Source organism: Parus major, chromosome 6, assembly GCF_001522545.3.
Source record: "Parus major isolate Abel chromosome 6, Parus_major1.1, whole genome shotgun sequence".
Classification (NCBI taxonomy): Eukaryota; Metazoa; Chordata; class Aves; order Passeriformes; family Paridae; genus Parus; species Parus major.
The window spans coordinates 22,566,061-22,580,972 of NC_031775.1; the positions used below are offsets into that span (position 1 = coordinate 22,566,061).

A 14,912-nucleotide genomic window follows, 5' to 3' on the forward strand; every position below is an offset into this window, starting at 1 on the left:
TTACATTATGAAAGAGCTGCTTCACCTCTGGACTTAAATTATAGATTATCCTTTCCTTGAAGCAGCTATCTTACAGTTTAACCATTTCATGGCTAACATTATTTTTCAGTCCTCTATTAGCAGCTGTGGATGAAGGATTTCCTTCTGTGGTATGTGCCCTGCATGGTGCTTAGGGTGGTAGCAGCACATTGCACACTGCTTTTCATCCATGTACACTTTGTACTTTTCCATTTTTACAGAGGCTTTGTAGATATATCTTGAAGTGTTTAAAAATTAAAGTAAGCCCAAGCCACATTTTTTTTTATTTATGATATATGTGTCAGGCTTACATTTGAGACAGCTGAATTTTACCAAACTGATCACAGGTTTGAACTGGGATCCCTCTGGTTTCTTCCTGGATGCTATCCCTGACTTCAGCAGTCACTGTTCTCAAAACAGCACATTTTGGGACTGATTTCTGTCTTATCCTCTGCAAAAAACGTGGTAATCTCCATTATTGAAAACATGGGCTTGTTAAAATAAAGTCGGTCTAGGAAGAAACAGTCTTTATTTGCATTTTCTTCCCATGTTACCTCTATTATACATACATGGACACTGAGATTTAAAATTTCCACCCATCCCTTTTGAAATTTGAATTTCTTTGTTCACTATTTTTTACTCATTCAACCCTTTCTGAAACCAAGCAGTGATTTTATTTGGCTGCACAGTCCCTAGAGAAAGTAGAAGAATTTATCTGCCAATATCCAAACCAGAAAACATTTGACTGACAGACTGTGAACTATAAAAATGAACAAATAAAACTTTATGAAAAGTTGCTTGTGGAACTGTAGTTTGAACACAGGTGATGAGCACATGAGCTTGGCACTGTAAGAAGAATCTGTAACATCCAACTTCTACCACTCAGCACTGGAGTGCATTAACTGTTGGTTTTGTTACCTTTATGCAAAAGCAAAGTGGTTTTCCCAATTGAGAGACTTCTGTAGGAAGAGCACTTTTGGATCTCCTCAACAGCATCATCCCATGGGTAGACATGGGTTAGGTTTTTTCTCCGGTCATTAGACTGGGATTAGACTTTGTAGGGCAGTAGTGGAGATGCTAGAAAAAGAAAATGCCCTGTAGGATGTTAATTGCTTGTAACAAGAAATAAGATCATCCCAAAACAAAAAATTCTCTGTGGAAAGCAAAGTTACAGTTTCTCTAGTGGGGGCTGATGCAGGTGTGCTTTTCAGCTTGGAGCGGTGGACACACCGTCCACACAATTCCAGGCATTTATCTGGATCCAGACATGTGTTAAGCCCTGACTATGCAGCACCAGGAATGCAAGACTAAAGAACCACTTCACTGATGGACTCTTTCTCAGCCACTTTTCTGGTGACTGAGGCACACAAACCACCTGTGAGACAAGGGCAGCTTTACCCTCAGGATCATTCTCATCAGTTCACGACAACATCTGTGTGACAATTACATTAACCTGAACATTTTGGTCCTCAAAGGCATGTTGGTGGCCAACTTTCACGTCAGCATCTAACTTTGAGCACCTAAGGCACTGGTCTTTTAGGAAGGACAGAACACTCTGCAGAATGCACCTGTTCAAGGATAGTGTAAGGAAGGCAGAGGAAAAGCAAATAAATACTGCTGTGTTCTATGTAAATTCACTCAGCTGTTTATGCAAAATGTTCTCTTACTCCATTTTTCCTGACCTCATTTCCTCCTCTACTTTCTAACTGCAGAAAATAAAACAGTACAAGTCCTTGCTTTCATTACATGCAACACCTGCTGCCTGTTCTCAAACAGATGTCCACAGCATCATTAGGCAATTATTTCTTTAGCCTTTTTCAGTAGGACTCATTTCAAACGTCTTTGTGCTAAATCCTCCTCCTTCAGCTTCCTCTGTACTTCTCATCCTTTGCTACATTCAGGGTTCCAACAAAAACTCTTCTCTACATCAGTTTGCTCTTGTTATGTTTGTCCTGGATCACTGTACTCACAGGAGGACAGAGACCATAACTTCTTTGAATCAGGAATTAAGTTCAAGAGATTTTATTGGGGAAAAAAGACAAGGTGAGGACAGAAAACAATGACAGACATGAGTCAGCAGTGTAGGCAGCAGTTCGGAGCACCAGCTGGCTCAGAGGTATTTTGTGGACAATGTAGCAAAGAGTTTTACATGAACACAAGGACAGCCCCTACACTCTCAAAGCAAATGACCAATATTGTCAACAAGAGAAAAACCCAGCCCCAAGTACTGTTTTCATTTCTGTACCACCTTTGTTCCTTGCCAAGAGTATATTAGAGTTAGGCCTGCAGGACTTGCAGGACTCCATTGTTGGGGAAGACAGTTGAGGGAATAGATTCCTCCCTCCTATTTCCAAATATTCCTGTAATATTTGGCTGAAGTCCACTCCTGGGAGGAACCATGAACTTTCCAGGCCAATAACAGACTTGGCACACACTGCATTTAATCATGTTGGTTGCTATGCAGTGATATACATTTGCTATTTACCTTACCTTGTTTCCAGCAGAGCGATGTGAAGGTGGCAGAGAGCTCCAGTTCTAGCTGGTAGAGGAGTGTGCCTTCTTCCAGAAGTGAATAACAAAGAGCAAGCTAAAACAAGAGCTGTAGGACATGTTGTGCCAGGTTAATTGGCACTGCAGTGTTCAGTAGTTAACACTTACTGAAAATTGTTCCTTTAGGTTATTTCTTTCATTGGCAAATTCCTATTCTCAGGCAATCTTGTTAATCTGGGCTGGTTTCAACTTGTAAATTGCTGTGACTAGATTAGTATAGCCTGCATTGCACATTAAAAGATATTAGTGGAAATAGGCTGGTAGCATCATTAACAATCTGTTGCTAAACTTTGTACCCCAATGCAGCTTTACCAGATTTTAATGGATTTCCAGTTTACAAATGACTGTCTTAGGGCAATCTCTGTGAGGAAACTTCTGCAAAAACTGTCCAGTCATTTCTTAAAAGAGCACTTGCAGAACAAGTACTTCTTGTGGCAGCTTAAGTTACAGGAACAGGTTCTTTGAGACTGTCCCATGTGTGGTTCCTCTGGTGTTGTCTTTCTGTCTTCCCTTTGATGGAGGCACTGATTTAGGCTTCCCTCTATCAGTGCATCCATTTCCTAAAAAAGTGCCAGATTGTAACTGTTCAGGGTCCTTCACACTTCTTAACTAGCCAAAGTCACTTGGGGTGGTGGGAGAGAAGTTGACAAATGCCCAGACACACAGTATAATCACATCAGAATAGTCACAATTTCTCAGAAAAAAAAAAAAAAAGAATATAAAGAGGACTACACTAACTGGGAGACACACAAGTTAGAAGTCCACATCAGATTTACAGATCATGTCTGCAATGAGATCTGCAAGGACATGCAAGTGGCAGGGAGAGGCAGATAGCTTCTATCAGGGGCGTGACTCCTGCTTGTTCAGGTTTGGGCAAGGCATGACTCTTATTTTTTAGTTACATTTTTTTTTTTGTACTTGGATACCTGCAAAAAACTCACCACTATAATATTTAGGGCGCTACTGAATCTTCAGGAGAGTGGGGTGGAAAGAGCAGCTCTTTCCTGCTGCAAATCACACTGGGAAGAAAGTGGCCTCTTCTGGTGCCTAGACAAGGAGCAAAGGACAGCCTGCTGGAAACAGAAAAGGCTGTGAACAGTGCCGGGTCAGTTGGGCAAGGGGATTATTCTGAAAGTTTCAATTGCCAGATGTTGACAAGGATATTTGAGTTAGGAAAGATATAGGGAACAAAAGAGAGGAAGGGATTTTGACAGGATGTGACTGTGAATGAAATGAAGGGCCTGAGTAACGAGTCAGAGGGGAGAGTGGAGCTCAGGAATAGATGAAAGAAATTAGGGAGAAAGTCCCTGTGCCTGGCAGGGTATATTGCTGGGAATGAAACCCAAGATCCTTGGCTCAGCATTTCCCTGCTGCCCACAAGGATCCACAAAAATGTTGCTGTAATGCTGGGACTCCTGGAGGATGGTAACCAATTATTTTAACTATTCTTTTATCTTTGTGGCTGAACTTTTTTTTGCTCTAGCCTGGAGGGTTGGGCAGGAGGACTGGAGACTGTGCTGAAAGACAGCAATAAAGAACACAGCGCTGCACTGACAGGAAGTTTCAAAATTCAGGGTGCCCATGGGATCTGAACTTGCTCCCTTCCCATTTAGAGGTAAGTATAAAGATACAAATCTTTGCTAGGCACATCTCTTCCCCACAGGATCAGCTTACTCTCAAAGTAAACCAAACTGCATTTCTTTGACAAACAGATTTCTAGTACTTTGTCTCATAATTCTCTGTGTGGCTCCATGCCTCACTAGCTGCTCACTGAATTCCCATGTTGAATAATGAATTAGCAACTCCTATTTATGGTATTCATCACTGGAATACACAAGTACACACAGATCCAAAACAGTAACAGCTTTTAGTCATGTAACCAATATTTAACTTTGTCATTTATTATTTTGAAAGTAAAGCTTCATTTCCCAGGCACATTGTGTAAAATCCATACCTTTGTGGGTTCAAATTTAAAGATTTCAGAACAAGAATACTCAGAACTCATTTATCTGGATTTCTATTTTTATGAAGTCATCTAAGAAGTCATTAGAAATATGATTCCAGGAAAAATATGATATAAATAAAACCAGGGAGACCCTCATTTGCCTTGGAGAGCAAGACGACAAGACAAGCAAAGCAATATGCAAGGAAAGTGAGGCATAAAAATATAAAGCTATTAGTACTAAAAAAGTCTAAAGTTCCTCTCCAGCATTTATCCATTCACTCTCTCCCACACAGCCACAGAGTTCTTCTCTAATAGCTCCCATAGAGCTTTTAATGACTAAGATTACAAAAAAAATGAGGCTTATGCCCTACACGGGGGAATTGTATTATTCCCAGTTTACAAAAGGGGGCAACCGAGGTATGAAGTAACCTCATCTCCCCTCTCACATAAGCAGAGGGCAGGGACTGAAGGTAAAGCTGTTTCTTTGTTTCCTCACAAGAAAAGCAATCACCATGCATTTTGGCAGAATAGAATATTGAGATTCTTAAGTAATTTTTGTTCTCAGGTGTTGCATTTCTATGGAAACTTACCTTTTTAAGGTAACAGAAATGGTGACTGATTTTAAAAATTCCATTTTCCTTACCTACCTTTTACTGGCATAACTGTTGCTATGGAAACTGGAGCTGGCCATGAAGCAGTTCTACAACATGAATTCTCACTTGTCAGCTTCACATTAAAGTACCACCTTCTAAGTCCTTTAATAAACCAGTAATAATTGTGTTGCCTAACGAGTTTTTAAATTAAACAAAACAAGAAAGCATGCTTTCACTGAATCCTCTGCACAATATTTCATAGGTGTGGTCTAAGAATTTTAACAGTGTGCTTGATATGACTCTGTTGGTTAAGGATATGATCTTTAAACAGAGAGACAGTTTATTTGCAGTAAAAGCCCTAGTGTGTGTAGTTCAACTTACATAAAGGTGACTTATACCAACATGGGTATGTCTAGACTGCTGTCACAGAAGCACACTGTAGAGATACTGAGTGAATGGGTAAATCAGCCTACAGTGAGCTCTGTGCTCCCACAGCTCCTCGGGGTACTGCTGTGCAGGCATATGCATGTTGTATTCCCTGTAGGTGCAAGAGGGAGTGCTCTCAACCAGAGTAACCTGGGCTGGGTGGCTACTGTGGAAAAAAGAAAGCATGCAAGCTTAAAACACAGCTATTCTGTAGAGATAGACAGAATCTGTGTAGCTTAAATCTAGGCTCCTCCATTAACTTTAGCTTAACCTTTCACTCTTGTAAAAACTGTAGGCTCCCTTGTGTTTATTCATCTTACTTGCCTGAGACAACTCATCTGAGAAAAATCCCTTTTTTCCTGTTAGGGAACAAACACCATCAGAACACACCCTCCATCACACAAGTCAAGCACTCCAGCAAGGATCAACTTAAAAACTTCCAGGGACAGTTTCTTTCCAGAATAACTTACCCGTGTTTCCTGAGATAAGTTCCTTCCACCTCATCTCCAAGGCTTTGCAGTTGTTCAGTGCTTTGGAACTGCAACAGGGGCAGGACTGATGCAGATAGAAGTGTCTGCCCTTTCTACCTCCAAGCATAGAAAATCAGTGGACAGGGATTTTAGGCAAACTTTACACAGAGAAACACATCTAAAACACAGTAAGTGCAGCCTCAGTGTTGGAGGCAAAAGAATTTGCATGTGTAACTATACAAACTGCAAAGCCCAAAGATGTAATCCTATTTTGGTAAGAATTTATTATAAAGAGATCCTAAAGAGCAACCTGATCTCCAAACTCTCTTTTTCTCCCCAAACTCATCCAGCCCACACACTCAGCTGTCATCTTCAGGAGAACCAGGGTCTTTCTTCTAACTTAAGAGAGGAGATCACCTTTCCCACTGAGCTAGCACTGTTCCTTTAACCCTTTCCCAGCAAAATAAACTTCTGCTAATACAGAACATTTCAAGAAAATGGCCAAGACAGTCTCTTAAATTAGATGCCACACTCTTCCAAATGGTCTGAAACACCTCATACTTTCCTTTAAAATATCCTCAAATTCAGGCCAAATAAGCAATTTAACCATATGTACTGCTTGGTTATGGGCAATTCCTGAAGTGAATTTGAATTTAGGATTCAATATTCCAAGCTACTTCTTCCATAGATAGCCTTGTTTTTAAGCATCACTTCAAACTGATCAACAATCAGAGCAGGAATTTAAAAAGCAATTCTCCCCAGTGGCCAACCATATCTTCTCATAGGCATAAATTAAAGTTTCAATTCCCTTTAGTACCACTTGACTAAGAATCTGCCTTCTTTTCCTGATTTAGAGATATTCAGAGCATGGGGAGGGAGTCAGGAACAAATATTCTACAGCTCTTCCTTAATCCTCTTCTATTTCCTTCCGCACAGGTACATCCCTTCAGCACCTGTTCAGGGCCCATATTGTGATCTGACTAGAAGGTACCTGACTCAAAGCAGAGAAACAACATGAGGAGTAGGGAAATCTGTGAGGAAACCAACTATTGAGTTCTGCAGCAAAAAGGGAATACACAGCAAATGAATGATTCATATATACGAACATCTCTTTAAGGCCAGAGTTTTCCACAGGCCTCTGAATGCAAATGCCAAATATTTTGTCATGCTTTTCTCTTAGCCTATATCTGCAGCCAGGGCTTGGAGTGAGGCAGATAATATAACAAACCAGAGAGCTGGCACACATGGGGCTACTCACTGGCTTTCCTCATGCATATGGTTTATTTTTCCCTGCTATGTCAATCCTTATAGGGCTTTACCACTACAGCTGCCTCCTGGGAGTCTGCTATTTCAACTGCTACAGGGTAGGTGCAAAGGAAAGAAGGATAAATTCAATCTTTTGTACTCTTTTCAAGTTAAAGGTCTCACCTCCACACCATAAATTAAACAGGTTAATTAAACAGACAAGCCCCTGCAGCAGCAAGGCCTCTCTAAGGATAAATATCGAACAACTTGGCTTTTTTACTGTTGCACATAACAGAGTTATAATTATTCCAGATCAAACATCTTGCATGGTAACCTTCTTTAGGCCAGTGTTGTTTCTTCTATGCCTTGTGTTCTTCTGCAAGCACAGATATGGGCAGTATTTTACCACAACAGTGACAAAGAATAAAAGACACAAAAAGCAACAGGCAGAGGAGATTACAGTGGGTCTCAGTGGCTTCTGTATATTTTTTTTCCAAAGCATGTAATTTATATTTTCCCATTTGTGATGTAGGAAGCAAATGAAACAGCAAAACAATAGATGACTTTGAAAATTCTGGTCTGAAGAGGAACAGCAACAACAGGCATCAGTAGCACAGATGGAAATGCAGAGGAATGCAGACATGCTTGACAACCAGTGGGAAAGGCTGCAGGATGGGGAAGGGATGTAGGATCCCATTCCTGAATATTACCTCACAGAAAATGGTGAGAGTTGCTTTGGTAGTGGGAAAGCTGTCCAGATTGAGGACTACATATTCACAGACAAAGGTGCACCAGCACTGCCAGGAAGAACAGGCAAATCCTTCTTTTTGTGTGTCCTTTCTCTAGGTGGTATGAAATTCACATAAAAAGAAAGATCCACAGCTATTACCACATGAAAGTTTGCAAGATAAGTCTTTAAGCCAGAAAAATATCTCCTGAGATGATCACTGCTGTAAACTGATCTTCAGTAGTGACTTTTCTTTAGGCCCACTGGATGCACATGTGAGGATGGTCAATGTCTCATCCTGCTCCAGTAAAAGAGCAGTTTCTTTTCCAGTTCCCTGCTAGATTAGAATGTCCAGAATCAGTTTGATATCACTAGGAATAGCAAGGAAGTCAGCAAGAATATTAAAAGAAGTATTTGAACAATTTCTCTGAAGCTGGACAAAAATAGCATTTGGAGAATCAAAAGGCTCTTTTTTATCTACTATCTAGATCATACCAGCTAATGACAGCTTCTCACAGTCTCTCAACCTCTCTTTCTTATCTTTTCTCTTTAAAATACCATAAAATATCCTTCCATTGTGCTGACAACATCACTGTTGTTCTCCAGCAGTTCCAAGACACGCTGCATCACCACTTCAGCCAGAGAGGGGTTGTAGCTCTGTCGAACACAACTCAGAACATGAAGGAAATGGCAGCCTTTTTCAGCATCTGCAGAGAAAAGGAAAATGCAGTCAGGCATGGAAAAAATATTTCACTCTACCTATATCTTTTGAACTATCATAATACAGATCATTCATGAAAAATCCCAGAGTCCCAGATACTGAAAGAGAAGTGTGCATTCAGAAGAACGAGATCCTGACAGTGCCTACAGTTCTCCAATTATCAACTGTTCCCAGTGACTTTTCTGGGAAGTATCAGGATAACAGTAGTAATGATGTGAGAGATAACTCAAGTCTTGCCAACTCTTAACATACAAGGCTCAGTATAACTTTATGAGGAGTTTAATAATGGAAGGGTACCTCCATTGTCTTCTTGTACAGGCCATCCAGTTTTTGCAGCTTCAGAAGGAACAAATGAAAGTCATTTTAGTGAGACCAAACTTCACAGCCCTCTAGCACAGCAGGGAGGTGGCATGGGCCTGTAACCGCTGGCCCAACGCTGGCACCTTGTGGAAACATTGCTGCACTGCAATTGCATTTACCTCGCAATGCTATCCCATCCCTACCTACCCTGCAGACTAACTCAGACAATTATGGGAGTAGGAAGTCACACAACCATCAGTATCAGATTTTATTTCCTTTTAAGTGAAATTAGCCTGCAATGTACAAGAGAATAGAAGTTTTAAATAACCCCCTTTTCTAGGGACAAGCACAGAGATCCTTCACGGCTGTGTGCATCTATTCTGTGCCAGATGGAGCCTTGCTCAAAGCTGTCCCAGTCATCATTTCCTCCAACACACCCTGTAACCCACTATTCATCAGTGCTGCAAGTTCCCAGTCCCCCAAGTGCTGAAGTCCACAACATATTTCTCCACAGCAGCTGACAATGGAAAACACACATAAATCAGATATATCAGCACAAATTATTTTCCTTCTCCTTACTTCGCATGATGCAAGGCAAGTTTGATAAGGGTACTGAGAAATTGTCATGGGCCAGGGAGGGCCCTATATTTTGTTGTTTTTTGTTTTTTTAGTTAATTCTCTACTCTAGAATCTGCTGGGCCCCAGAGCTGCCTTAGAACCTGCTGAGAAAAGTCACTGGTAGATGGTGGTAAAAAAAACAGTTCAGCCTAATTCTGATTAGGCTGTGAATCAGACAGAAACACTTCCTCAGAAGTATCCAGCATGATAAAAAGACCTTTGTGGCCAATAGTCAAAAATGTTTCCACTACCCTGGGAGAGGTAAAGGCAGAGAACAGAACAATGCTTCTACCTGGTCATAATGACTGCTTTTGCAAACAAAATGGGTAGCTGCACTTTGCATTTGTCATAGGTTTGTCATAAGAAGGTCAAATTGCCCATCCCTGATCTAGAGAACTTAAATCTCAGTGAATTACTTTAATGACTCAACAGTACAATGAGTTCTTTTCCCCTTGATACTGGTAGAAAATGGCACTTTGGGGCAGCTGCAGGTGTGTACAATGATTATGTAACCCCAAAATATTCCTGTCCCTCTTTCACTGACATCCTGGGTTCTTGCTTTTGTCCAGCAGCTGAGGGAAGCCAGACTGTCATTAACTGTCCCACCCGATAGCATCAGAGGGGACAGAGTTACAGAACAACAACCATTTACCCACTGAAGATATCTCACACAGGGTCCGCTGTGACATTAAATTTAACTTCAAGTGGTTCTGGTTTCTGTCCTCTCTACCATTAGCCTGATCTAAGCCTAAAATTTATAACACTGAGTAACAGAGCAAATTTATAAAACAAAGAAACAAACAATCCAAAACCCAAATACATTTTGCAGTTCAGTCTGGAGTCACAATGTGCTATCTGGCTATATTAAGTTTCTAGATGGATCCACAGTGGTCTCTCATGAGTGCATTTAAGATCAAGAATTATAAGTGGAGCTAAGGACAAGGATTGTCATGTAGGCACATTACAGATCAGGGCTTGTGCAGCTCTGAGTAGGCATGCAAGATTTTTTTTTTTTTAATTTGTACAATAGTTTCAAAAAGCTGGGTTGGGCCTGGGAATGTGTCACAACTACAGCAATGGGGCAAGGCGTTGCCGGGAAAAACTGGCAGGGAAGTAACTCATAGGAGAGAAGAGTTTGATTTGTCATAAATCATCCTTCTTGCCATGGAAGATTACTATTAATCTTGGAGGAAAACGGGTAGGAATTTCTTGCAACAAAGAAGCCGAAGCCCTAGAGGTGAATGGCCATGTGCTGCTCTCCCCGGAGCCAGGCGGGCGGCAGGGACCGGCAGAGGCCGCCGGAGCCGCACCGAGCTCGGCGCTCCTGCATCAGCCGCGGACAGCGAACAGCCGCCGGGCCCTGCTGCTTTCCACTGAGGCTTCTTGGCTTTGCTTCTACTGCCAATGACCAGGACATTAAAATGGTCCTTCTGGAAACCAGCAAGGGGACGCTGACCTGGAAATTGTCCTCTTTACAGCGGGAAACTAAGTCGGGGGAAAGCTTCAAGGAGAACAAGAGGGTTTGTGAAACAGTTATTAATTTTAAACTGCTTATTATGAAAAATACGGTTTTGAGGACTCGGGACTCTTCAAAGTCTTTTCTGTGACTGATCTACAAATTACTCTCTGCTGTTGACTTTCCTGACTGAGAGAACTTTCCAGCTTCTCATGGATCACAGAGTACTTTTATCAGTGTGACAATGGACAAGAAGGGAACAAACAGGAGGCAGTCACTCAGTGCCTCTGTCAACTGAATAGAGGTTCTGGCCTCGATAGTGACACAGTCATATAAAAAAAAGTAGGTTACCAGGAGAACCAGCTGATGCATAAAATGAGCAAAGGAATTATTTGACTCTTAGAGAAATTATGTTTGTATTTGTTAATTGGATAAAAGACAATTAAACAATGTGATACAGTAATTTGTTGCACTGAAACACCCTCAGGCAAACAAGCCCATATTAACCTGCATGCCCAGTAGTAACCTCTTCTCCCAAGTCTACAAGTGTCTACAAGTGTACCACTTCTTAAGAGAGAAAGTTAAAACTCAAACTTGATATTTGCTTGCTTAGCCTTTTTTTTCACTGCAGGATAACCATTATACTCCAGGTCCTACAAGTGCTATTATAGTTATGATAATATAGGGGTATGACCAATTTAAGATTTCATGCCTTATGTTGCAGTCAGTCATTTATTCTGTACTAAAGCACATTCTATCCCACAAATAGCTGCACTCTGGCATCAAGTGATCCCTGCTGACACATTCTATCCCATGAACTGAAAGACACTCTGTGGCAACGTACCTGTGTAATTAGCACACATTCAAGTCAAACATAAGTTATCACACTGACAATAAGACACAATAGTTTGGGGGACAGGGATAACTCAGAAGCCACGTGAGGTACATTATCTGAAAAGACTTTGTTCAACTGAAATCCTTAACTAAAAAGAAAAAACACCTGAGCTCTGCCTGAGCTTAAAATCTCCAGAGAATATCCTACTGACTTAAACAAGTTTTATTATTGACTTGAAGGAGGTGGGTATTTCACCTTTCTGCATGGTCACTTTTGTGTCAACTCCCCTGCAGGAACTGAACCAGCAAGATTTGCTACTTCTCCAGAGTGCAAAGCAACACCTGCTAGGTGGTGACCTGACTTCATTACATTTGGTTCCTCCCAAAATCCAACTATTCTCAAAAGATATAGATCTAAGATAATGGCTGCTTATTTCACATTGGAGAGGTTTGCTTCCTGCTGGGCACACCTGGTCTTTCTCTCTCCATGCTCACAGGAAGCTGCTCCTGCACTCCTGCTTTTAGCTGTACTGATTAGCTACATCAGCAACAACTGGAGTTCAAGGGTGAGGACAAGCAGCATATCCAACCCAGCAGCAGGAGGAGATATTGTCTTCAGTATATCAGCACCAGCTCATCAGAACTTGATCACTATGCTACTTACGCCTGGGTTTTTGACAGTCTTCTTTAATCACATCAAGCGTCACTTTAAACAGCTCCTTATCATGGTCAGTCACCTGAAGAAAAAAGAAGAAACTAGCCTTGCTGTTGAAAAACAATTCAATGCCATGGTGTATTCTGAGCTAACACTGTCATAATTATATTCTGCATTTTATGCTGCTTCCAAGACTAATAATGAATGTCAAATATTCAGGCATTATTTTTACTACTATTAGCAGCATCCATGAGTTAGGTGAAGAACATGATACAACTAAGTTTGACCCAAAGGATAATGCTGACTCAGCAGAACAGCAAGCTTGAACCCACTTTGATAAGGAGAACTGTCCCAGGCTCCAGGTTTCAGTGAGCTCAGCTGGATGAGAGACTGAATTTGGAACAACTCTGTGGGTGACACAGAGGTACAACCAACAGTGAAGTAAGCTGCAGAAAAGACTTTTGAGTAAACTGAGAGCACCTGGATGTCCAGCTTCTCCTTCTGAAACATTTCTACTATTTCTGCAATATTTTTACTGCTTTTACCAATTATGAAAGTCATACCACTGAACTTGTTTGCAACCTCAATTCCATTCCTTACATAGTATAAATCCTTGGAGCTGCTAGGTTTCTGGAAAACCACTCCTTTTTCTTGTAGCATCTTTATTGCTTCCTTAAAAACACTGTGAATCCTTTTGGAACTGGAGTTACTTTTTGACTTCACCTGGATGGGAAGAAAGGAATGAAACAGATGGTGAGAAATCTCAGCTCAACCCAAGTTACCAGCAAAGGCTCCAGACACTTTCAAGAAGAAGATAACTTCAGGTCCTTTTTAACGTGAATTTTGTTACACATTTTTCTTAATTTAGTAATTCACAAATCACATCTGTTATGCATGAAATAACCAATATCTCTGAGCTTTAAACAAATCCCAAAAACCAGAAGCATGTACCATTCTTAAGGAACCACAATCTCTAAACAGCCTTCTTTGTGAATAGCAGCTCTTTGGTGATGTACCAAGAATTCTTTTTTTGGAATATACTTATGATGCTTGCAGGTCATTTGACTTTTTGATAATCAACCTTTGTTCAGTTTCAGAGTTCTCCTGGTAATAAGTGTAGGAAGGTAGGAAAATCAGTATATTGTAAGGTGGTATTCAGGAGGAATCCAAGTGCTAAGGACTGGATTCCCATCTCCTGATTTCAGGGAAAGGAGAAAACTGACAAAACCAATATTTGTTTCTTGTCCCTTTTGTTTCCAAGTTTTTACAAACATTCTGGTCACATACCCAGGACCTTCTCTATAGCCTAATGAAGTAAAAGGATAAAGAGCATGCAAGAAATTAACACAAGTATATGAAATAAGGATTCAGTTTTGAGGGTAGATGGGAAATTAGTTTCTTATGAAAGGAGAACAATGTGCCTGGAAATCCATAACTGAGGTTACTTAGAACACAGGGTTCTGTGTTTGGAACACATCTAGCATAGTAGAAGGAAGGAAGGGGAGGGGGGAAAAACCAGGGAAAAGCAGTGTTTGTTTAGAAGCAGAGCAGAGCTAAGAGAGTAGAATGACAGCTAAAGAAGTAGAAGGAAATATTTAGTTGTGGAGAAGGGAAAGTATGGGTAGATAAGAGCAAGACTATGATTTACTCTTCTCCATATCCATCTGTCCTGCTATGTCCTTCAACCTCCCATTTATCTATACAGACTGCTTTGGTTCCCCAATTGCTGTTTTCTCATCTGTTGGGAGCACACTGTGCTCCCTGTGGTTTTCTCTGAGAAGAGAGCTAAACTACTTCCCACAAACCACCATGTGATAACTAGAACCACACCAGACCAACCAGAGCTAGATTTGCCAAGCCATTCCTTCAACTATCACTATAAATGCTCCCACCCTGCTCTGAACAAAAATATCAGACTTCACAAATCCTACTTCACTCACCAGAAGCAGCTCAGAAGCCTTGGGAGTGAAGCAGGCAATCACCATGAACTAGAAAGAATGCACACGAATATGCAAAATGGACACTTCAAGAGCAAAGGAAGAATATATTTTCACAAAACTTTCATTCAATACATTTGCAGTTCTCAAATGACACTCCAACAGCCTGGAAGCTGATGTACCTAACTGGGAATAGTTTGGGGATCCAAAAGGGATATTGATGTTAGCATGCATCCCCAAGTTTCTCCCTCCCGGGAGATAACGCTCAAGATTTCAACAGGCCATAATCACATCTCTCTGTCCCAAAACAGCTAACTCCTTCTCCTCTCAGTAAAAATAATTGCCAAATACTTCAGGATAATGAACAGAAAACAATGGCTCTTATTCTCAGTTCAGTTTTCCCTGTTTCAGATGGAA

General features: G+C 40.9%; 1 protein-coding gene across 2 annotated transcripts in view; it reads right to left on the minus strand.

Annotated features, from left to right (window-relative positions):
* Positions 1 to 530: 530 nt before the first annotated feature.
* The window catches only part of STN1 (STN1 subunit of CST complex), a 47,381-nt gene continuing 32,999 nt past the window's right edge, over positions 531 to 14,912 (minus strand). For both annotated transcript variants that reach the window (XM_015633764.1, XM_033515730.1), the window contains exons 8-10: positions 13,159 to 13,281; positions 12,568 to 12,640; positions 531 to 8,681 (exon numbers count right to left, since the gene is read on the minus strand). In XM_015633764.1, coding sequence (XP_015489250.1) covers positions 8,524 to 8,681; positions 12,568 to 12,640; positions 13,159 to 13,281 — 354 coding nt within the window. In that variant the 3' untranslated portion in view covers positions 531 to 8,523. The remainder of the gene's footprint in view (positions 8,682 to 12,567; positions 12,641 to 13,158; positions 13,282 to 14,912) is intronic.